At 40.2% G+C, this 23,149-nt stretch overlaps 1 protein-coding gene across 3 annotated transcripts in view; it reads left to right on the forward strand.

The window, feature by feature from the left end:
- SLC26A5 (solute carrier family 26 member 5) overlaps positions 1-23,149 on the forward strand; it is a 38,022-nt gene continuing 14,873 nt past the window's right edge. The window contains exons 1-6 of one of the 3 annotated variants that reach the window (XM_026841126.1): positions 1-75; positions 15,509-15,722; positions 17,466-17,605; positions 20,804-20,914; positions 21,433-21,614; positions 22,140-22,304. In XM_026841126.1, the coding sequence (XP_026696927.1) occupies positions 15,556-15,722; positions 17,466-17,605; positions 20,804-20,914; positions 21,433-21,614; positions 22,140-22,304 (765 nt within the window). In that variant the 5' untranslated portion in view covers positions 1-75; positions 15,509-15,555. Of the gene's footprint in view, positions 76-96; positions 151-15,508; positions 15,723-17,465; positions 17,606-20,803; positions 20,915-21,432; positions 21,615-22,139; positions 22,305-23,149 lie in introns of those variants that run through there. The other 2 variants (XM_026841125.1, XM_026841127.1) reach the window with 2 other exon arrangements.

Genomic DNA, 23,149 nt, shown 5'->3' on the forward strand with positions numbered 1-23,149 from the left:
GTCGGGCGTGACTCGCCGCCGGGCTTGAAGGAGGCAGCGCCTGGAGGTGAGGGGAGCGCGGCTGGGCTGGCGGAGGTGAGCGCGGCGGGGGATCCCTCCTGGGGGGAGGGAGTTCCTCCTCGAGGGGCGAGCCTCGCCGTGAGGAGCGGGGTCGGGGTCGGGGTCGCGCTGTCCCGGTGTCTGCGGCTCCAGCTCGGTCATTGCGGGGGGGGAGGGGGGGGTCTCGCACGGTGCTCCTGCCTCTCAGGGTGCCTTCCCTGCTCTCTTCGCCCCCTCTTCCCGCCGTCCCCTGCCGCCTCACCGCGTGCCCTCCCTGCCGGCCCCCGGGGAGCTGCCGGAGCTTGGTGGGTGGCAGGAGCGGTTTAAAAGGCACTTGTGAACGTGGTGCTCGGCTCGGCGCCTCACCGAGACAGCGGGCTGGTCTGCGCCTCCTCCTTAACGCGCTCCTTAAAGCTCAGGGGTTGTCCGGACAGCAAACAGCACCCACGCTGCCGGTAACTGTAAGATATACGCGAAACACCCGGGCTAGCTTGCAAAAGAAAAAATGGAAGGGGAAACCAGAGGAAGGTTGAGGGATCAGTTATTTCCTCGTCTAGTGACTGCAACCCGTTTGACGTTAAGCTACCGGCTGTCAGTTTAGGTCAGAGCGACTGTCCAAGAAGTCTTGTAATAACAAGAAATAACCGGTTTGTGTCTTGTTACTAGCTTCAACGCAAAGATCTTCAAAAACTCGATTGAACTATTCCCCATCACCACCCCAGTTTTCTGGCAAAGAATAATGTGGCTTTCCCTATGTCAGTATTTTACAACTTCTGGTCTGCGAACTGTGGGAACATTTTGAACTCCTTAGAAGGGATCAGTGAAAGCAACCAGGGAAAGCCAGCCAAAGAAGTAAGCAGGCTTAAATTTGATGTGCTGGTGCCCATACAGCTATTGCAAAACTTTTAATTGTCTGAACGTTGAAATACGGTTGAAAGCTGTTTTCAGGATGCTTCAAAATTTCAGATAACCCAATGGCTGTTGCAGCAGGCATTTAGAGATAGTCCAGTAGTAAGAAGAGGGAAAAAAAAAAATTACTGCTATTATTTTTGCTGATGATTCAGCAGAATGTACATTCATAATTCTTCATATCTATTACAGTAGCAGTTGCACATCACTGGTTTGGATGGGGGTGACTGACAGCCTTAACAAGGATCTGGCCACTGGTATTTTTTGGGCCGAAATTTTCACAAAGGAATACTAAAATTTTCAGACAGACATTTAAAATATCTTCTACTAAATATGCAATAGAATGTATTGTGGGTTAACAGGAGTCTTGATTTATATTACAGAATTTTCATGAGATGCTACTTTACTAGCTGCTGTAGAAATGGAAAAACTAAGATAATTACCTGTGCTGTTTCAGAAGCAAGCACGTGTAGGTGACTTGCACTGCATTAACTCTGTGAGGATCAACTCTCGTATTGTTCTTCCTCAAGTGGTAGTAATCATGCTTTGAAATACTTGGTTTATGGTAATTCCAGGTCTTCTCAGGACATGGTAGGTGTTCTGGTTCTGCATTTAGCAGTATTCCTGAAGTGTTTTATTAACTGTCCTGCAGTGTACTGTGAAACATCTCTGAAATGGAATGGGGAAAGAGTATAGGGAGAAAATGGAGTTTCACCCATGCAAAGCTATTCTTGGTAGCTGATAAAGCATATTCATTTGAGGTAGCATTTATTCCCTTGTATAAACTTCAGGACCTTAAACTCAGCAGTCTCATGCTAAAAGCTTCACTACGCTTAAAGGTATATTTGTGGGGGGAGCTGTGGCCATATTGGGTTATAACCAGAATCACATTTCATTGAAGGAAAGCTCTGAAGTCCATTAAGAAAAAAACCTGCTACTACTTCCAGTCTTGGTTCTAAGTATATCTGTCCAGAGCTGGTTTTTGTTTGTTTGTTTGTTTTTTTATTGTACTGTACAAACTCTGTGTAGGGTTACAGTTTGCGTAAAGGCTGACAGAGTTTAAAAAAAGTGAAGATGGCTGAGCATTGTCCTGGAGCAAAGGCTTTAGGAAATGGCGAAGTCTTTAACCTCTGCCACAAACTGAGCCCAGTTTTCTGAGCAGAGTGCTAACTGAAGTGCTATGTCAGGTTCAGCCATCATATCTTAAGACTTGGAGCACGAAACAACCATCAGGTATTGCCTTTTGTTTGGAGTTTCTAGTCCATTACTGTGGTTCAAATTGTATCTTTAGCATATGATTCTTCATAGGTATAGTAGTCTGTCCAAGGATGCAGTGTTTTTAGAATTTAAATATTCCAAAACCATGTGGGAACTTGGTTATTATTTAACATGACACTTAAATCATATGATACTGAGGCACAGATGTAGCACATGGCTGCAGTACCATTGTTCTTTTGCTAATCACTTGAAAAAGAAGGAACCAAACGTGTTTATCTGCTTTGACTAGTTTTATAATATAGACAGACCATTATTGTCTTAAACTGCTATATATTTAGACTGTACCAGTAGCCTCTGTAAACATGATCAAGACTTTTGTGCAGCCTAAAGAACCGCAGAGTCCTTTGAACTCCCCTGCCTCTCCTGGTTTGGCTGGTCATCTGCTTGTCAATCCTGTTGGGGAGCTGCAAAGGAACCCATGACTCTGGAGCCTGGTGATTTTTCTGTGTCCTGAGGAAGTTTTCCCCTGGAGAAAACAAGCCTCCAACTGATGAGGGTTTTCTGTTCCATGTTTTCTCTTGTGTTAGCCCTCCCCTATGCAGGCTGTCCTAGCCATGATGGTTTGCTCAGCTTGAGCTTTGGTTATGACAGTTGTTACCAAGCTAGAAGTCAGTGTGGTAGTAGCAGCTACAAGTAGTGTTTTAAACTTGACAGGATTGGCCTGCAACCAGAAATAATTAGGCCCAAACTATGTCTGATTTAATATGCAGCTGTTAAGGCTGAATATATCATTGTTCCCCATTTGAATAAACAGGGACTGAAGTTGCATTATGGTAACTTGCCTAGCAACCTCTTAAAGGTATCCAGACAGTTTCTCAAATTGTTGTCCTATATGGTAATGTCAGATCTTTAGCCGGACAGTGGATCTCAAAGAATAATGAAATTACAATGACATTGTATCTGTGTATATACATTAGATATCAGTTTGATGATTAAATCAGAGTGTGCAAAATTCCTAGAAAGAGCTTCAGCCATTCATTCTTCCTGCACTAACATTAGCACATGGGGAGAAATCCAGAAAGCCTTTCATTCTTGTCTACTAATTATGCCATCTTCTCTCCAACACTGAAATGGGTTGGTTTAATTCATAACTGAAGGTTCAGTAGCTTTCATGGATTCCCTAATTTCTTCATAGTGGTCACTTTTTTTCTGAGTAGCTTTGCACAGAGGTCTTTTGGCATCTCATGCGTTTCCCCATGATCCAGCGTTTTACTTCCTTCTGAATCTGATGAACTGCTGACTGCTATTTTTTCTTCCATTTTATTGCTGATACAATTTTTCCATAAGAACTGGATTTCTAAAGCAGGTGTGTTTCTGTCTGATCATTTGGTAGATCAATAACCTTTAGCACAAGAAGACCATGCTGAAGCTAAAATTCTCAAGCTCAAATTAGCCTAATGATTTCCCAGTTAAGTTTAATGAATTGAACACCTTCCTTATGCTGATGTGTTTCCTTCCCTAGATCTGTTAGCCAGCAGAATGTTTTCCTGCTAGGTAGTATTTCTTGATAGTCCTTCTTGATAGTGTTTCTTAATATGGCTACAAGACCTGCCATTGCTATTATTTTAGAGCAAGTTATCTATAGCTCTTTGCTTTTCAGAAGTATAAACAGCAGCAAAGTCCAGGTCTTGTAGTTATTTTCCATGCGCCCAAGTAATGAGAAAGCTATAGACAAACAGACAGTGTCAGGAGTTTCCATGGGTTTTACAAGTCAGCTGTACTGGTAAGATTTATATTTTATTAATAAGAGTAATATATATATATGAATAACTGGCCTATGTGGGAACTTGGACTACTATTCTCAAAGACTTGCATTAACTATTTCTTTTGTTTTGTGCAGTAACAAGGTGGGAAGACCTTCCATGTGACAAAAAAATAGTGTGATTGCCATCTTGGAGCTTTTTGACAATGATTTTGTATTTTCACTACTTTGGTGAAGTCTCTTTTACTCCAACCTTCACTAAAGAATTCTTACCAGTTTTGCACAGGCGTTGGATCAAGTTTTGGTGCTCTGCTGTGACTGTTTTCTACCATTTTGTGTGTTCAATTTTGTTTGCATTCTTGTGGTGGTGTAGGTTGGTTTGGTTTGGGTTTTTTTTATTCACTAATTAATAGATTTTAACCTTTTAATTGAAAACCTGAGATTCTGACACTCAGACTGGGCTAGAGCTAAGGTCAAATTGTTCATTTTCATTTATTTTATGGAAATAGGGTTCTGAGACAGGGCTGGGACTTTGGAGAATGTAGCAGAAAATCTCTCATAACTAAAGCATAGACAGATTTTCCAATCCAAATCACAGATTGCAGTGTCTGTCATTGGAAACATCCTTGTTGGAGTTCAGTCTGGTAGGGCCAGATCAAATTAAAGATTGAGCTGATTAGACATTACAAAACTTCAATTTTGGGCACCTGGTTTTCATGGAGCAGAATTTAAAACTCTATATACCATTCAGGAGAAAACTTGGGTTGCTACTCAGAGGTGCCCACAGGCAGCTGCCTTTTCCTGTTCTCACGGAGCTCTGCTGAGCTCAGGCGTGTCTGAAGAGTCATGTCAGGAACAAAACCACAGATCTTTCATAGATACAGGCATCTGTAATATCTTCTCTAAATACTGGTTTTGCTTTTGCTGTCATAATTTTATGGCATAACATAGTCATTTCCCAGACAAAGCTAGACCTGAGTTCAATTACCACTTGAGCATGTTGTGATTTAACCCTGCATCTTGTGCTTTACTAGGATAGTGTCATAGCTACAAAGCTTTGACTTAACACTGTTTTCTAAGTCCTCCCTATTTCTTTCAAGGTTTACTGTATCTTCTGTCTCTGGTCCATTTCATTGTTCAATTTGAATTTTTGCTCTATACCAATTTTCTTGTTTTCAGTTCTGGATTATGTATTTCTGGTTTGATTTCTTTGCCAGTTTTGCATTTAAACCAATACTATGATCACTTTTTCACTATGGCATTGCAGTGCTATAGATGGTGCTGTATTTGTGTCTACATAGCTGAACAGATGGCCCGAGTCTTTAACTTACTACAGATGTAGTGAGTCTGATTTTATTTTTTTTTTCCCTTCTGGGTGACATTTGTTTCTTTTGCATATGTGTTTCTGAGGGAATGTTCTTACAAGAAGTTGTCACCAGAAAATTACTCCATGAACCTTTCTTCATTTCATTTGATGATCCTCAGCCTAGACACCCTTGTTGCTCTTCCAGTTCCTTCCTTAGGGCATCCTGTTTTACTGTTAGCTGTCGCAGGAACCAGTTCATGCTGGGCTGTTCTGCAAAACACACTTGAAGAGTCAGTTGGACAACTCTTTGCCCTTACAGACCTGTTTGAACTAAACTCTGTGACTGACATCTTTACAAGTCTGGGATAGATGATATTTTGGTAGGTGGATTCTTAGCTTTACTACATGACTGGATGGTGAACATCACTCTCTTAGAGCTCTTCACAGAATATACATATCTTCAGTTCTACCTAATAAATGCCACTGATTTATGAAGACCTGACCAACACATCTGAAGGCCCTGTGTGCTTCAATAGCCTAGTAAACCTAAAGTATAACTGCAAGGACATTGGCCTGGTAGGTTGTTTTATCATTCCTGTATTCTATAGCATAGAACCTTCAACATATGAACATGTTCAGTGCCAACTGGTAACCAGCATCAGGCCAAAGCAATTTCTGTATGTTGTCCATCTTGTTTGATTGTTCTGTTTGGGATTGTGGAGTCATTTCTTTAGCTTGAAGGTTAGTCTTTTTACTTGTGTAGTTAAGAACAGACACAGGGCCCTTCACATTAAAATGTGAGCTCTGTCATGAGCCACAGAAGAAATGCAATGCGATAAGGCGAGTATGCAAATAAAGCGGGGGGGTTGCTTTGAAGTACTTATCAGAGAAACTTCTCTACATGTTCATTTTGCTTACTATGAATTTTAAATATTTCAAGGAAAAGTAGCATTAGCCAGTGTTTGTGCACTCATGGCCTTTATATGTAGCTTTGGCATCAAGATATTGAGGAAAGTCATTCCCACTAGTTGGCAATCACCTTCAGAACATGAAGCAACACCCTTAAGTACATAGGAGACAGGAAAACGCTATCACTTGGATAATATAATCTTAACCAAGCAGCAGTTGCATAATTGTGAACAGGATCTGTCACAATCACATCCAACTTATTGCTCATGTAGGATTTGGTTTGATACCGAGTGCACAAAAGATATGCACAGAAAACACAGAAATCACAAGTAGTGCTAAGAATGAAATATTTATTCCAAATGCAGATCCTAATGTGGATAGAGAAGTTGAACTTCTCAAAACTAGCAGGAAGAGAGTTGCATCTTATATAACTATTTATCATTACTACTTTCCCAGAGAGTGCCTGCCCTATGCTGAAGTTCTTTGGCTTTGTCAGAAACAAGTTCTTCAGGAATTTCTTCAGTTATGGCAATGGCTGTAGCCCATTCTTCAGAGGGGCAAATCCTTTCAGGAAATGTTAGGAAGAGAGTCTTGTAGAGGAGACATTTCAAAACCTTGTGTTAGTTAAGTAAGGTATTTACTTGGTGCCTTGTTTTCAGCCGTGAAACTGGAATATAAATTTATAATCCCATCCTAAACCCCTCCTTCTCCCCCCACCTCCTAGTCATTTCTTCCTGTGACCATGCTGTTTTACTGTCCTCCAGCTTCCTCTGTGACTTGAGAGGTTTGCACTGTAAACATGACTGAAATGATTCTGATTATAAATAACAACCTTCTGCTTTGTTTTGTTTATTTTTAGCTTGATGCAGCACTTCAGAGGCTAGTGATGTGTGTAAACATGGTTGATGAAGCAGATAAGGAGGGGGAGGACTCTTGGTGGCTTCTCTGCTGAAGGAGGCGTATCATGTAACTTCTCCCTTCTGCACAGACACTTGTTTGATGTCTGCTTGTTTCACTTTGCCAGAAAAGATGAACCAGCTGTTGGAAGTCACTGGTGCACTGAGGTCACAATGAATTATAGAAATTATTCTGAATTAGCTTGGTGTGTGTGCATGATCTTGATTTATGTTCTCTCCTTTGGTCATCAACTGGAGCTTTATGATGAAGACTGCTCCAGCATTTTTTGGAAGTGGATTGCCTCTAGAAAAATGAAGCTAGCTAATGATTACGTGTCTCTGAGGGGGTGTACATCCTTATCAGATGGCTTAAGCATGACAAAGGGGTCATTGGCCATGGTAGCATTCTGATTATCTGATTCCACTATCACTAGCTACTGCTTTTGGATTTCAAAAGGGATGAGGATGGCAGATTCAGACCCAAGGTCACTAAAGCCATAAAAGGCAGGAACAAGAATGATCATATTTCCATGGGTTCTCATGGTCATCAACGTGTTTACACTGAAAACAGAAGCCATCTCTTATCTATATCTGAGAGGGAAGGAGACCAGTGTTCTGCTGCTCAAAGTGCTCCAGGTGTTTGCTTTATGGGGAATTGATTAAACAGCTCAATCATCATAACAGGTTCCCAAAACATTCTCTTGTTGAAAACAAACAAGATTGCTGGTTGATAAGAGATACCATTAAGATACTAATGAATTTATTAGTCCATGGAATAAATCTTTAGAGGTTAAAATATTTTTTGTCAAGGAACATGAAATATAAAGTACCTCTTATCAGTTACTTTTTTTTTCATATGTAGGCCTAATTTGTTACCATTTTCTGAGACAAGAATCTCTGTGCCTCACATGTTGTTATTATGCTTTTTTTCAGTGGATAAGATCACTTTATTAGAGGAAAATGTATTCCACTGAATCCAACAGCCTAAGAAGGCAAGGCTGCTGCTGCTCCATATCCTGAGGTCTAACCAGTATCAAGGCTGAAGATGTACTCCCAGCAGGCATACACACACAGAATACACAACATATTTCCGTATGTACATGGCAATTTGCACAGATTAGACAGGCAACACAGCCTCATCCTCCTCCCCTCTCTGACCTAAGAGGTCCAGTAATGAGACTGTATATACACATGTAGAGATATAGACATACATACACGTATGTACAAAGCGGATCCCTCCAGCAACTGGATTCAGCCACTCAGTCTACCCAGTGGCTAGTTCCTGCATCCAAGCTTCCCCAGTTGCTGGCAGCTGGGCATATGAGCCCTCAAGGCTGCAGCCCCACTCCAGTTGCTGGTATAGACATGCGCATACATGTGGCTGTCCAGGACTTCCCAAGTCCCAATAGCTGTCCCTGCTCTTTTACTCTTAGAGGTATGCAGATGCTCTCACACCCAGAGCTGGCAGGGACTCCCGTGGTCCCATAGCTGACCCTATGCTGCTTTGGACTGGTGGATGAGCCCTTAATGGACTGATGGCTACTGTGATGGACCTGGGAGTAGCCCAGCAGGATATTATCCAGGCTCTGTCCTGCCATTGTCCCTCTGAGTAACTCTGTGGATGTGTGGAGCAGCTTTTATCACACAACCCAACACAGGTTATGTAGCCATCTTGCCTTTCTATGTGGAATAGAGGGGAAATTTAAGGTCCTGATTTTATTTTTTTTTTATTTTTTTTTTTTTTCCCCAAAGGTTCACTCCTGGAGTGCAAGAAAACTAGGAGAATGCATTCCTTATGACCCCACCCAGTCATTTTACACCTTTGTGCTTGTTTTTAAAAAAACTTCTATTCCGGCTTTGTCTAGTTTTATACATATCACTCAAGGTGATAAGTGGAAGGGCATAGGGTATTGGGAAATGAGGCCAGAGAGGAAAGAAAGAAAGAAATGAGAGAACATGTGCTTCCTAAAATTGCCTCAGTTTTTGTGTCTATCGTTTTCAGACAGTAGGAACAGACCTTGCAGTAACCCTGATTTTCAGTGCCCATTTGGGAAAACATATTTTACAGAGTGGCAGTATTTCCACCAGCCGGCTGATGGCAGTCACCTGTATTTGTAAGCATAAAGGTACAAAATACTTGATAGACTTTGCAGCTCTTAATCAAATTTGGCATTCCTCAGTACAGATGCATTTTTCTACCATAACTCTGTACTAGTATTGTCCACCTGTGCTTTTTCTCTATTTAAAGCAACTCTGTGCTTTGTTCCCAGAAGGAAAGTTTTCTGCTCTTTTAAAACAGGCAAGTCAGTGGATCTGCCACTGACTCCCACCCGTTGCATTAGGTAGTTCAGATACACTCAGGTTAGATACACAAAGGTAGGAACAGAAATGCCCCATTTTTAATTATAAGCCTATTAAAGCTGCAGTAGCCACATGGTACACTATTCTTGTTATCTCCAGCTTTTTTTTATGTTTGTTTTCTCCCCACAGTCATATTTTGAATCTAAAGAACAGCAGCCAAATCATGGTCCTGATAAAATTTATGGCTGCATTCTAATTCATGTGGACTGGATCAAAAATTATTGTCTTTTACAAGAATCAGTGTAGATGGCTTAACAGCCCTCCTTTATTGTCTAAGACTGGGAAGAGAAAGTACTTAATTACTAGTGATAGTGTTAAAACTTGATGTTTGCTTTACCTTTTTTTTCTTTAACACCTTCAATTTGATAATAGTAGTAAAGACTTAAGACAAGCCTTTATCAGTCAGATAAAGAATTGCCAACTCCTAAGTCTTTTGCATACAGCTTTTAACTACTTCAGCTCAATTCTTATCTGGCTGATAAGATTAATGGCAGTGTTTCTTACAGCTTTTTAATTTTATTCTTGCCATGAAGTTCAAAGGTTGTCCAAGAGCAGTATTCTGCTATTAAGACTCAAGATGCCCAGAGATTGCTTTCCTCTTCCTTTGGATAAAGGTCTGGCAGTTTTCAGAAATCACAGCAGTAATCTTTGTCTTTATGAAAATGACAGTACCTGCTTTTGCCCTTCCTTGAGCATGCTGGGTGTGAAGCGCAAGGCTGAATTTCCAAGCCTTGGATATCTCTGGTGGTAGTTTGTCATGCTGCTGTGCAGCAAACACTTGGAGAGACACTTCAACCAGTCACCAAATGCTGCTATTTTGCTACTCTGTGGACAATGCATATTATCTGTTGTATATACAAATATCTCAATCCTTGTTCTGTGTGTGCTTTTGCAAAGGAGGTAGATGGTATTAAAGACTTCTGTCTTCATTCTATTATCTACAGCTTAGTATTCAAAATGATCATCAGAGAACATAATTCTAGGGCTGTTAAGATTAATTTGGTGACATGACATGGAATATAGAAAATTATGCAGCCAACTATAGTTTTGGGGTAGATTTAGGACCTCCTTTAATGGCATATGATTTGTTCTCTGTGTTCAGGTATCCACTGTGAACCATAGCTAAACACAGAATCCTATTGTATCCTCCCTCAGGTTTCCTTTTGTGTTAGATGGTTCTCATGACTCAGTGCAGTATAACTTCCTTGTTCAAACAGAATCAGAAATGCTCAATCTACAGTTTAAAACCTTCAGATTGAGTGATGGTGAAACTTGAGTTGTGACCTCTGGTAGTATTTCAAGCTAACACTTGCCATCATTTGGATAACTGATGTAGAGTTGAGCCCTGTTCAGTTAGTCAAATACATCTGTATCATTTATTTCACCATGACAAACCGAGGGAGGACTGAACTTCTGTTGTTCTCTATATTCTCACAGTACCTGGAAGAGTCTGGGCATGTGTACAGAAATGAAAAAGGAACTGAAGATCTTAAGATCTCTCCACGCCCAGATTTACATTACAAATTTGTGTGGCTGTTCCAAATATTAACCAATCTACTTGAAGCTTAACCAACTTGTATGTGAAAAGTATGTGTCCTGATCAGGACCTGAATTGTTTGGAGTTAGCACAGGGCTGTTTTGTGTTGCTGTCTTTAGGAGGAGGATAAAAGGGGTGCATGTTTTTAAAATCTTCGATATAAGTATTTTGATATTATATTCTCCTTTTATTGGAACAGTTTGGCCAAAACCAGGACTCTGAACTGATTTGGTTTTTGCCTTTTCCATGCAGCTGTAGTTCTTCTTATGATTTGTTTGAGAGGGTTTTCTCTTTAAGACTGATTAAAATTGCAATTTGTAAATGAGGCTGATGTTACCAGAATACACCAATTAATTACCAGGAAAGATACGTTCTGTGTGAATAATGACATAAGGGAATATTATGGAATCACATAATTGTTGAGATTTGAAGGGACCTCTGGAGATTTTAGAGTACAACCCCCTTGCTCAAGCAGGGTCACGTAGACCAGGTTGCCCAAAACCATGTCCTGTCAGGTTATGAGTATCTCCAAGGATGGAAACTCCACAACCTCTGTTCCAGTGTTTGATCATGCTCATAGTAATTTTTTTTCCTTACATTTAAACATAATTTCTTGTATTTCAGTTTGTGCCCATTGCCTATTTACTCCCTGCCACATCAGGTATTTATATCCATTGATACGATTTCTCCACCCTTCCTCCTCTCTCCAGGCTGAACAATCCCAGCTTTCTCAGCCACTCCTCATACATCAGGTGCTCCAATCTCTTAATCATCTTTGTGGCCCTTTTGCTAGATCCTTTCTAGGATGCCCATGTCTTTCTTGCACTGGGGAGTCCAGAACTGGACCCAGCACTCCACATGTGCCTCAAGTGCTGAGGAGAGGGGAAGAATCACAGCCCCCAGCCTGTTGGTTATACCCTGCGTAACACAGCCTAGGATGCTGCTGGCCTTCTTTGCTAGAAGGACATGTTGCTCACTTATATTCAAATTTTTTGTCCTTTTTCTGCATAGCTGTTTTCCAGGTGATTGATCCCCAGTGTTTATTTGTTGCATGGGGCTATTTCTCCCAAGTGCAGGACTTTGTGTTTCCCCGTGTTGAACTTCATGAGGTCTCTGTCTACTTTTATCTCCAGCTTGTCAAGGTACTTCTGAATGACAGTGTAACCATCTGGTGCATCAACCACTCTCTTCAGTTTTGTATCATCTGCAAGCTTGCTGAAGGTGCACTCTGTCCTATCATCAGGGTCATTAATTAATATATTAAATTATATTGGCCCAGGGTATCAATATCTGGGGTACTCCAGTAGTGACTGACCTCCAGCTGGATTTTGTGCTGCTAATCATAGCCCTTTGAGCCTGACAGTTCAGAGGTTCTCTGTCCACCTCACTATCTGTTGACCTAACCTTTATTTCATCAGATTGTCTTTGAGGATGCTATGGGAGACAAAGGCTTGAAAAATACAAAATAAAGAATATCACTGATTTTTTTTTTCCACCAAACCAGTCATCTTATCATAAAAGGCTGTCAAGTTAATGAGGCATGATTTTTTTCCTTTATAAATCCATGCTGACTATTTTCAATCAGTTTCTTGTCCTTAACATGTTTGAAAATGATTTCCAGGGTTACTTGTTCCATCACCTTTCTAGAGATTGATGTGAGGCTGACCAGCCTGTAATTCCCTAGATCCTTCTTCTTGCCTGTCTTGAAAGTGGGAATGACACTGGCTTTCTTCCAGTTGTTAGGAAGCTCCCCAGTGGTCAAAACATTTCAAAGATAATCGAGAATGGCCTTGCAATGACACTGGCAGCTCCCTCTGCATTCATGGGTGTGACCTTTCAGGTTTCATGGACTTGTGTACATCCAATCTGTTTTAAATGTTCCCTTACCTGATCCTTTTGCATTGATTGCAATTTTCCTTGCTCCACACTTTCCCACTGGTCTCAGGGGCTGGGATTGCTGAAGGCTGATCTTAACAGTAAAGACTGGCAAAGTTCATCTTCCATCATGTCTTTTGTCACCTTTTCAGTAGAGGGCCCACATTTTCTATAGTATTCATCTTGCTGCTGATATACCTATAGAAGCCCTTCTTGTTACCATTCATGTCCTTCTCCAGATTCAGCTCCAGCTGGACTTTGGCTTTCATAACCCTATCTCTGCATGCTTGAAGTGTCTCTACATTCTTCCTGCGTCATCTGTCCAGCTGCCACCTCTCATATGCTTCTTTCATTAATGAGTTTTGTCAGGAGCTCCTTGTTCATCTACGCAGGCATCCTACCACTCTTGCTTGAATTCCTGTTACGCAGGATGGACCATTCTTTTCATCCGTGAAAACTGGCCAGCTCTCCTGGATCCTTCAGGACCATATCCCATGGGATACTTCTAAGCAGGTATCTGAACAGGCCAAAGTCTGCTCTCCTGAAGTCTAGGGTTGTAAGCCTGCTATATATCTTGTTTCTCTCAGGATCCTGAACTCCAGCATCTCATGGTCACTGCAGCCAAGGCTTCCCCTAGGCTTCATATTCCTGACCAGTTTTTCCTTGTTTATAAGTATCAGGTCTGGCAGAGCATGTCTCTTTGTCAGCTTCTCCATCACCCATGGCAGGAAGCTGTCATCACCTCGGAAGGTTCCTGGATTGCTTGTGCCCTGCTGGGTTGCCTTTCCAGCAGACACTAGGGTGGTTAAAGTTTCAGTTTCATTGGGCAGAAGTTAATACACTAGGAGTCATGGGATGTCACTGTCTGACAGGGCAAGATGTGAAGTAGGAAGTGGTATTTGTGGGTAGGTATACATTGACATGGAAAAAAAGTGCTACAGATGTTAGTGGCCAAACATACATTTTAGTATGGATGTCATTGCTATAAATAGGAAATAAGATGCTGCAAATACACAATGTGATAATATGAAAGTGAGAAGAAATACAGAGGGATACCCAGATGGAAATTGCTGGTGGAACAATCCTATTCTGATGTTGACTGGATGAAATTCTGCAGGTAGAGGGAAAAAATGTAATGTTGAGAGTTAGAATTTACTAAACAATAACACAAGAAAACAGTTCACAAAATGTCATTTAGGCTTCTCAATTAATTGAAATTATGGAAAGATGCAAAAGAAGCTTTAGATGTGTTCCAGGAGTACAATGGTAACAAGCTCTGATAGTACCCTTGATATGATACTGCTCTTATAAGTTTTAGATATCCTATTTCACATGATAAAGCTGAAGTAAGGCTTGAATGTGGTGTAAATAAAAAAATTGTAATTTCGGTAAAAATATCCTTTTGTGACTGACTATGTAGGGAAATGTTGCTTATGAAATAATGAGAACTGAAGTTATGCTAGGCAGTGTCTGTCCTAGGAGACAGAGAACAGCAAGCCCTGCGTGGAAAATTCCACCACCTTCATCAGACTGAAGGCTTAAGTAGCAATATTGGTATTTTGCTGCCGGGCAGACTGTATTTGCTGAATCAGAACGTTGGACCAATCGCGGTTAGCTTTGAATGTTTAGGTAGCCATTTGTTTAATTTCAGTGTGATAACCCTTTTCTGGGAAAGTATTGATGAACAGCTAAAAACTAAACACCTCTGGGTTAGCTCCCTTGGTTGAAGGCAAACACATGCTTAAGTGACTTGCTGGACTTGAGCCCAAGGGACATGTTCACAATTGTGGCTCTGTTTCCCATTGCACTCACGTTCTGTCATCAAATGTAGCACTAGCCAGCATCTCTGCTTAACGATATAGCAGTCCTGTCATTTTGCTCATAATTTGAAGTTATGTTTCTTGTTCCGTATTTCTAGAAGCAGCCAACACGGGGCAAAGGAATTAACAGAATATCTCCTAAACATGTTAAGATGTTTATGGCACTGAATCAGACAGACTAATATGTGTTTACAAACCTTCTGGCTAGTTTTAAAAACGTGTAAATCTCCTGACTCCTGTTTTAGTAGGCGCAGGACTGAGAATAGCAGTAAGTGGCACATCCATTGAAAGAATAACTTTTTGGAAGTAGTGAGTTGTGTGTCCTTGAGATGCTGTCTGGAAAAAGAAGCCTCTGAAAGGGAAGAGAAAGCGGATGGATGGATGGATGGATGGATGGATGGATGGATGGATGGATGGATGGATGGAGCGAGCAACTGGCTGTCTGGAAGAAAGAAGTTACTTTCTCAGTGTTAAAATTGGAGTTCTGTCTTTTGGGGGTGAACGTGACTGTTTGTGAGTAAGCAGGAAGTAACTCAGCAATAAAGTAATCACCCTTGGACATTGAGATTTTCTTTAAAAACTGGGGAGGGAAAATCCAGATAAGCATGAATATAGCCTACCCATTTTGTTTCTGCAATTATTGACAAAGTAATTAATGCAAGAGCTTTCTTTACCTAAGAGAAGCATAAATTAATGGCTTCCATATAGTAAAGATTGTGAGTGTGGTTTATTTACTTACTGCTGTTAGACTATCTAATTAGTGCCTTTAAACTGCATTCACAGTTCTTGTCTCCAGCTTGTCAAAATACAGTCTTTGAAAGGAAATGCCAAATCCGAGGTTAAAAAAGTAACTAAACTTATTTTGTCTGCAACCAGGTTTTTCAGTAGAGACTGTGGAACTGTTTTTCCTTGGCTCCTGCTCCATGAGATCAACTATGGAACATGCTCAAGAGCATGAAGCATGTCTTGAGCAAACCCAGAAGTATTGTGTGGAGAGACCAATATATAACCAAGAGCTCTTGCAAGGACAGCTGCACAGACGAGAAAGAACACCTCAGACTTTGAGGCAGAAGATTGCACATTCTTGTCGGTAGGGTTTTTTGTCCTATCTTTATTTTTTTGGTTAGAAATACTCTTAATTCTTAATTGATTTATGCACATAGCTCTTCAAAGAAATCTAAAGATAAAAACACTAGTTCTACTTTGATTATTCAGCAAGACTGTGATGAAGTTGTGTATGTGTTTCTATATGTTAATGTAGAACCGTGTTACAAAATGTTGGATAATTAGTTGAATTGTTTTCATCAAAGTGCAAAGGAAAAATATGAAGCATAGGAATGTGAAGTATTAGTCAAATCATGTGACATGAATTCATAAGTTGCAGAAGAATATCTGTTCTTTTTACATGGAAACACTTACAGCCAAATCTGTGCTTCACATGAGCCTTTCATGGAAGAAGAACAGAGATGTATGAAAGCTGTGTAGAAATCTGAATTAGTAGTCTAATAAGGACTTAATAGAGGCATTCTGTAGCTTTTAATTAACTGCCTTGGCATCTAAGTATCATCTGGTTAGACGGAAAATGTTTTTAACGGTGCAACTCTTGCTCTGAGGACAGTGAAGAGAAACTTACTCTAGTTAAGTTCTCATTAGCTTTACATTTATCTGTGATTGATTTGCAGAGTTGATTTAATTTCTTGCTAGAACCTTGTTCTGCAAGATAACAAATGATTTCTGCTTGACTGCTTGTCTGTAAAATATTCCTGTTCACATGATTTGTTTTGGTCAATGAAATGACCATTCTAATGGTAATATTATGTAATTTCACCTCAAAAAAACTTTGCCTGTCCTAAATAAAACTATGTGCGTCAAAATCCTCCTAAGCTATGACTTCATATTTAAGCAGATTGAGTCACAAGAAGTGTGGATGACTATTTCTTCTCTCACTTGTAGCAGTAAGCTTCCTCACTATGCATTTTAATCCCATAAGAATTCAGAAATGTTAACAAACCTCTGCAGTCCTCTTGCAGTTCCCCTACAGAGAAAATAATTTATATGATCCCAGTGTTATATTTTTACCCAAGGTTAAACTTTCTTACCACACTACAGTCAGAGTATGATGCATGAGAGTATGATGCATGGCATTACTGGATAGAGATACTTCCTGGCTCTCTTCAGTTGTCATGAGTCAGGGTTTCTAAAGGTTATCTGCTAAGAGATGCAAGGATCGGTGTTCCTGGCTTCAGTGCCTTTCCTTTCAGGGTAAAGAAGGGTTATGTTCTCAAATAGTCTTAAAGTTAGCCTGTTGGTACTAGTGATAATAACAAGCATTAGTAAGATAATAGTTTGGAAAGAAAAGGCATAATAATATAGAGTGTTATAATTGAAAAAGTAAAAAAAAGTATAAAGCACACAAATAGTAAATAAAAAAAAAAGCATTGCAAAGTACTTTGAGTGAAAGCCGCTATCAGAAAGTGAGCAAGGTATCCTCAGTGGATTGTTGCTAGGAATGATTTCACTAAAAAGTGTTGTGTGACTGCTCGATTGTGCATGGACTTGAATGGTTTCACTTCCCACTGATCTCCAGCCTCACAGGACTGTCATTCTCTTCAGTTCCATAAGGTTTGTGAACAGCAACCAATATGTGGTAGAGGATTAAATTAACTGGAGTCATAGCTGTTTGTGCTTAAGCTTTGTCCAGAACTTACTGTCATCAGGGGTATGAGCCTGCCTTTAATGGACCTGTTTCCCTGCATAGGGATAAAAGACAATTTTTTTGACCCATTTGTCCACTGCTAGTGTCTAACTCTTTCTTTCTGCTTGGTATTTTCAGTTGTTCTTCTAAGAAAGCCAAGTCTCATCTTTACAGTTTCTTACCAATTTTAAAATGGCTTCCCCGTTACCCAGTGAAGGAATACTTACTAGGAGACATCATCTCAGGTATAAGCACTGGGGTTATGCAGCTTCCTCAAGGTGAGTATCTCTTTGGATTTATTTATGCTCTTTGCTTTTTCTGTGTGTGCTTTTATGGTAGTGCTTGGCTTCCTGATCAGGTGCTCATGAGAATAGGAGGTGTATTTCAGGGTATGTGTGGAGATCAGTATAGCATTCTGCAGACCAGCCCAGAGTGATGATTCCTTTGAAACTGCAAGTCAGTGCTATGCAGCAAACTGAAAGAAGCTTACCTCTCTGATCAATACCAGCAGCTCTCGACAGAGCAACTTTTCGCAGTTTAAGGGCATGTCTAAACCTTTGCTGAATGCACCCAATTATCTTCCTATCTCCTCATCCTAAAAGTTGTAGCAAAGTTCCTACAGAGGGTAGCGATATTTAGTACACATATAGACATAATGTTTCAGGAGAGCAGCTGTTGAAAGTCACCAAACAAAATCAACCAGAGAAGAACCAGCAAGAAATCAGAGACTGATCCCTCTTTCTCTCTTAAGGCCAGAAGTCACCAGTTTAAGCATAGTAGTTGGGCAGTGATTTACATGGTGGAAATGAATCAAAAGTATCTTCTATAACGACTGTAAATCTGTGGAATTTCCATTAAATTACTTGGTAATTTCACCCCAAGTGGAGACTGGCCCTGAAGAAGGAGCAGACTCTGTGGAAGATGAAGTCAAAGCCAATGTTCACTGTTTTGTTCAGCTTTTGGTGACTGGACCAGTGGAATCTTTTGTTCAGGCTGGCAAATTACTATCAGCAGTTTCAAAACTGCTATGGGGTTAGAAAGTGACAGTATTTTTACAGCAGTATCGTTATGGGGTGCCATCACTGCTGTGGGAATGGCAGCTTCGTGACAGCTGCCACAGTCTCAGTAGATTTCCCCAGGAGGTCTTGGAGTAGAGGGGACTTGTGCAGAGCCCAGTCCAGAGGAGTGGAGTCATCATGCTAAGGGTAATGTAATTAAGCATATATAAGTTTACTTGTGTTTGGGCTTATTTCATACTTCCACCTCAACTTGTTCCACTTTAGGTTGAGGCAGACCTAAAGAATTAATCTGTAAATCCAGGAAGCCTAGATTTTAGTAAGTAGTAACCATTAAAGCAATGGAATATCCTAACTTAGTGTGCAGTTGACTATTTCTGTAGCTTCCTGGTTTTGTGCAATATTTTATCATTAAAGATATTTTTCCTTACACAAATATAAACATCAACTTGTCTTAAACAGATAAGTAATGTGGTTAACTGTCAGGCAAATCTGTCATATACTAGACACAAACATTACTGGTTGTATACTGAAACACAGTTTATGTGATGACCAGATAAGGATACTAGAATTTAAGTGGTCAGCAGTGAACTTTATACTTAATTTTGTGACTTTGTTTTAAACTAAACATTATTCTTTCCTTCTGGTGACTCCAGACATGCCCTTAAACTGCTGTGAATCCTTCCCTTTCTAAAAAGACAAAAATTGAACTTTTATTTTTCTGGAATGGGTGTAATTATAGCAAGCATGAGTTCAAAGGAGCCTAGGAATCATTCCAGGCAGTACTACAATGACCAGGGTGTTTAAGCCATGAACTCCTGTCATGTCAATATCTCTTTATTTCCTTGGCACTGACAGCCTTTAAAAATGCCAGTATAAATGAAAAGGAATAAAATGATATTCAGATCAGGAACTTCACATAGACCCACTCTTCTGGTTTTGAATCCACTGGTGTTCAGTTTTGGTCACTTGTACTGTTAAGTGCGTCACCATGGCTGTTTATAGTACAGGGTGTTCTGCTGATACTCTTGGCATGTGAGGTAGCACCTGGGGCAGAGAATATATGTGGGATGAGTTTCAGAAGTACTTAGTGGCAAGCTCATTACTGTAAGAGAATAATTGATATTATCATTCCAGTTAGATAGAAATATGAATTCTTGGTTAGGAGTCGGACATTGCTTAGGGCATGAGCAAGGCTGTGTGAGCTATTACACTGTGCAAGCATGTTTGGATGACGCAGAAGATCCCTTCCTGGTTTTATTCTTTCATTTTAACCTGATGCTCTGTGTCTCGATTTAAAAATAAATTAATAGGGAGAGGTGTTTTCGAGTATCACTGGCTCTCCATGGTGGGTGAACCATTGCTTCCTTTTGTCATTTGCACTGGACTGTTGAACTTTTTGGTCCTAACTTGGAGCAGTCTGCCCAAGTGTGGTAAGAACACACAGCTTCCTCAAGTGTTACGAGTCTGCACTTATGAAGGTGAATTGTAGAACCAAGCTAAGCCAAGATACAACATTTTCTTCTCGAGGCTCATTTGTCCAGTTCTGGTGTCTAATTCTCATTAATGCAAGGCGTGTAGAACTATTGATTTTGCTGGAACTGCCCAGGACAGTTACACACCTTATCACATGGTACACATGATTTGCTTCTGAGGCTGGTCCCATGATAAGCACACGCTCAGTCATGCAGAGGGGGAGCACTGTAGGAGTTGTTCCTCCCTGGCGTCCCTTAGAGCTGCTTCCCGCACAGCTCCATTGCTGTGCTTGCCAGCCTTCCCTACAGATAGGAATGGTGTGGATCGCACTTCCACTGTGTGGAACTGGACAGGGCTTAATAACAAAAAGGACTTCATTTTGGGGAACAATACCAGTCTGTATAAGCTCTGTGACTTTACAGATTGTAAACAAAGATTCTCTGCTTATTTTACATTTTGGAGCATGTTTTGTGGAAATGTAAACTGTTACATCATCTTACTCATTCTGGGGTGAGGGAGGAGGGAAGTGTTTAACCAGTCATAGAATGCCACGAAGATTGTATCTGATGAGAAAAGGAGGAGAAAAATCAAACGTGTCCCACTAGTTATGGGGTTTTGGGTGTTTCTAATGACATTCTTTGGCAGATGAAAAGCAATGAAAAGTGTTTGTTGGCTATTAAGAAGTGCTTCCAGCCACAAAGGCAAACCAGTATGTGCACAGATGTACACACAGACATGCACGCACCTGCAGTGCCTGTGATTAGAGACTTCTGGTTTCCTGACTCAAGCTATTAAGTTTCTAGGCACTGTCCTACAGTATTAGACATATTAAAGACTATTCCCTGCAAGACTTCTTGCTTTTTAAACCTGTGGCATGTCACTAGATTTCCTATTGAGTTCAGTTTTAGTAGGCTTAAGTCCTTTTGTTTCAGATGGTTTCTTTCTGTTGTTTGCCTAACGTACATATTTGTGTCTGTTTTCTAGGTTTAGCCTATGCTTTGCTGGCAGCTGTTCCCCCAGTATTTGGCCTATATTCTTCATTTTATCCTGTCTTTCTATATACTTTTTTTGGAACCTCCAAGCACATATCAATAGGTATATCTGTATGGATAAATGAAAGTTTGTGCATGTGTGTTTAATAAAATTGTAAAAAATAAAATTGAATAAATAGAAAGTGTAGTTTTCCATAAATTCAAATTTAAGTGAATAGGAAAAATGCAAATGTGTCAAATATTAGCAGTATTTTTTATTGTTCATTTGTCCATCCTACTTAGGAAGGAACAGAGGAGTATCTTTTATCAGATTAGATCTAAAAATGTGTGCTGTGAACTCCCGAACTATAGTTTCATCACCTCAGTCAACTGTCTGTGTGGTCAGGATGAATCCTTAATTTGCATAATAGAAACTGAGACACAAAAAATGATGGTGTAGAGGTCTATGTTCACCATCTAACCAGTTTTAATGGTGATGAGTACTGGAGCAGGTTTGGGGACTAAAAAATAAAATATTTAGGTAGAAAGCTCTGTTATAGTTTAATATATCTTAATAAGAACCACTCCTAAAGAAAAACCACACCAGAATTCTAACCAATTCTTTTCCTCTCCTAATTTCAGGCACCTTTGCTGTGATTAGTATGATGGTTGGTGGTGTTGCTGTGAGACAAGTGCCTGATGAAATAATTTCTGTAGGCTATAATTCTACTAATGTTACGGATTCCCTTGAATATTACCATGCTAGGGATACCAAGAGGGTACAGGTAGCTGTGACTCTCGCCTTTCTTTCAGGAATTATCCAGGTATGTTCTTGTAGTTTGCTCTAAGGGCAAGTTCAGATGCTGCTGCTAGACTTGCAGTTGCAGGGGGTGCTGGGTCATGGTGGATTCCCTGTCAATAGACGTGCTTCAGCACTGCACTGTGTAGAATACAGGCTGCTTTGTGGCAGCCACATAACAGAAGTGGGGAGGGATACGTTGGTTGCAAGTCTTTGTCTGGCATCTTGGATTGACTGGGAAAAATTAACCTCCTCCCTTTCATTTTATCCCTATCCCATCAGAAAAAACTTAACCTGATGTTCTCTAATAAATGCATACAAACACATATGTTTACCCATATTCCATACTTCACCTGCCAGTGGCATGGAAGATTTGGTGCCTTTAGGGGCTGCTTACAGAACTGTGGCTTTAGAAAGTCCAAGTTCAGGTTTGCCTGATCTGGCTTGGGCATCAAGGTAAGACGAGGTGTCCTGTGACCCATCTGCTATATAGTGGTGATGTGACTCCCACTGTAGCCTGAACATGGTTAATATTTCTCTTCTTCATTAGTTGTGTTTAGGTCTCCTTCGATTTGGATTTGTAGCCATCTATTTAACGGAGCCTCTGGTGCGAGGGTTTACTACTGCTGCTGCGGTTCATGTCTTTACTTCTCAATTAAAGTATCTCCTTGGCATTAAGACTAACCGATACAGTGGACCCCTCTCAGTTGTATACGTGAGTAACTACATTTACTAAACTGGCAAATTCTGCATTGTCTGGATATAGTATATAAGGCTTTTCCTATTTTTTTAAATTCTTTTAGCACTAAATGGAATAATGCTTCAGTATTCAAAACTGTGTATGAGGTCTTTAAGTACCATAGATATTTGAGCATCTTGAAGCGCAGCTTGGGTGCAACTTGATAGATCAGAATGGTCTCCGATGGGCAGATTTTAGGATTCTGCTAAATGTAGTTTTGTAATATAAACAGATAATGTTCATTGAAGCAAGTCTCTTGTACATCATGGGAAAATGTGCTACTAAAATGCTTCACGGTAGACCAGACATGTTTTGCAAAGCTAAGAAATGTTTTTTGAAGAACCTTGTACAGTCTTTATTTCTTTAATACCACACACAGCTCCTGATGGGAGTATTCTTCATTTCCTGTTTGTTAGCTATTTTGTAGTGTGGTTGGATGCAAAGTGCTGTGTTGTCATGAATGTACCTGCTCTTTAGAGTAATGGGAGAAACTATTTTGAAATAGGGACACTCAGTGTAAAACGTTGTTTATCGAAGACACTGAGCATTACAACTGATTGTACAGAGCGTGTAGGGATCCAGTGTTTGATGTAGCTCACAGACTAGTGTTCCACTCACCTTCTGTCTAACACATAGTGATTCAAGAAAACAGAAGAAAAAACATTCAGTGTAAAGCTATGGTTCAGTTAGTATGACTTAAGTAAAACTAAAAGCTCTTGTTCACTTGAATTTAAAATTGACAGTTGTGATCTGAAAAAAAATGTAATGAATCCCATGCAACAAATTATTTGTTTAAAGGGACATTTCTAACTGAAATCACA

This window comes from Athene cunicularia, assembly GCF_003259725.1.
Source record: "Athene cunicularia isolate RWA chromosome 1 unlocalized genomic scaffold, athCun1 chr1_part2, whole genome shotgun sequence".
Classification (NCBI taxonomy): Eukaryota; Metazoa; Chordata; class Aves; order Strigiformes; family Strigidae; genus Athene; species Athene cunicularia.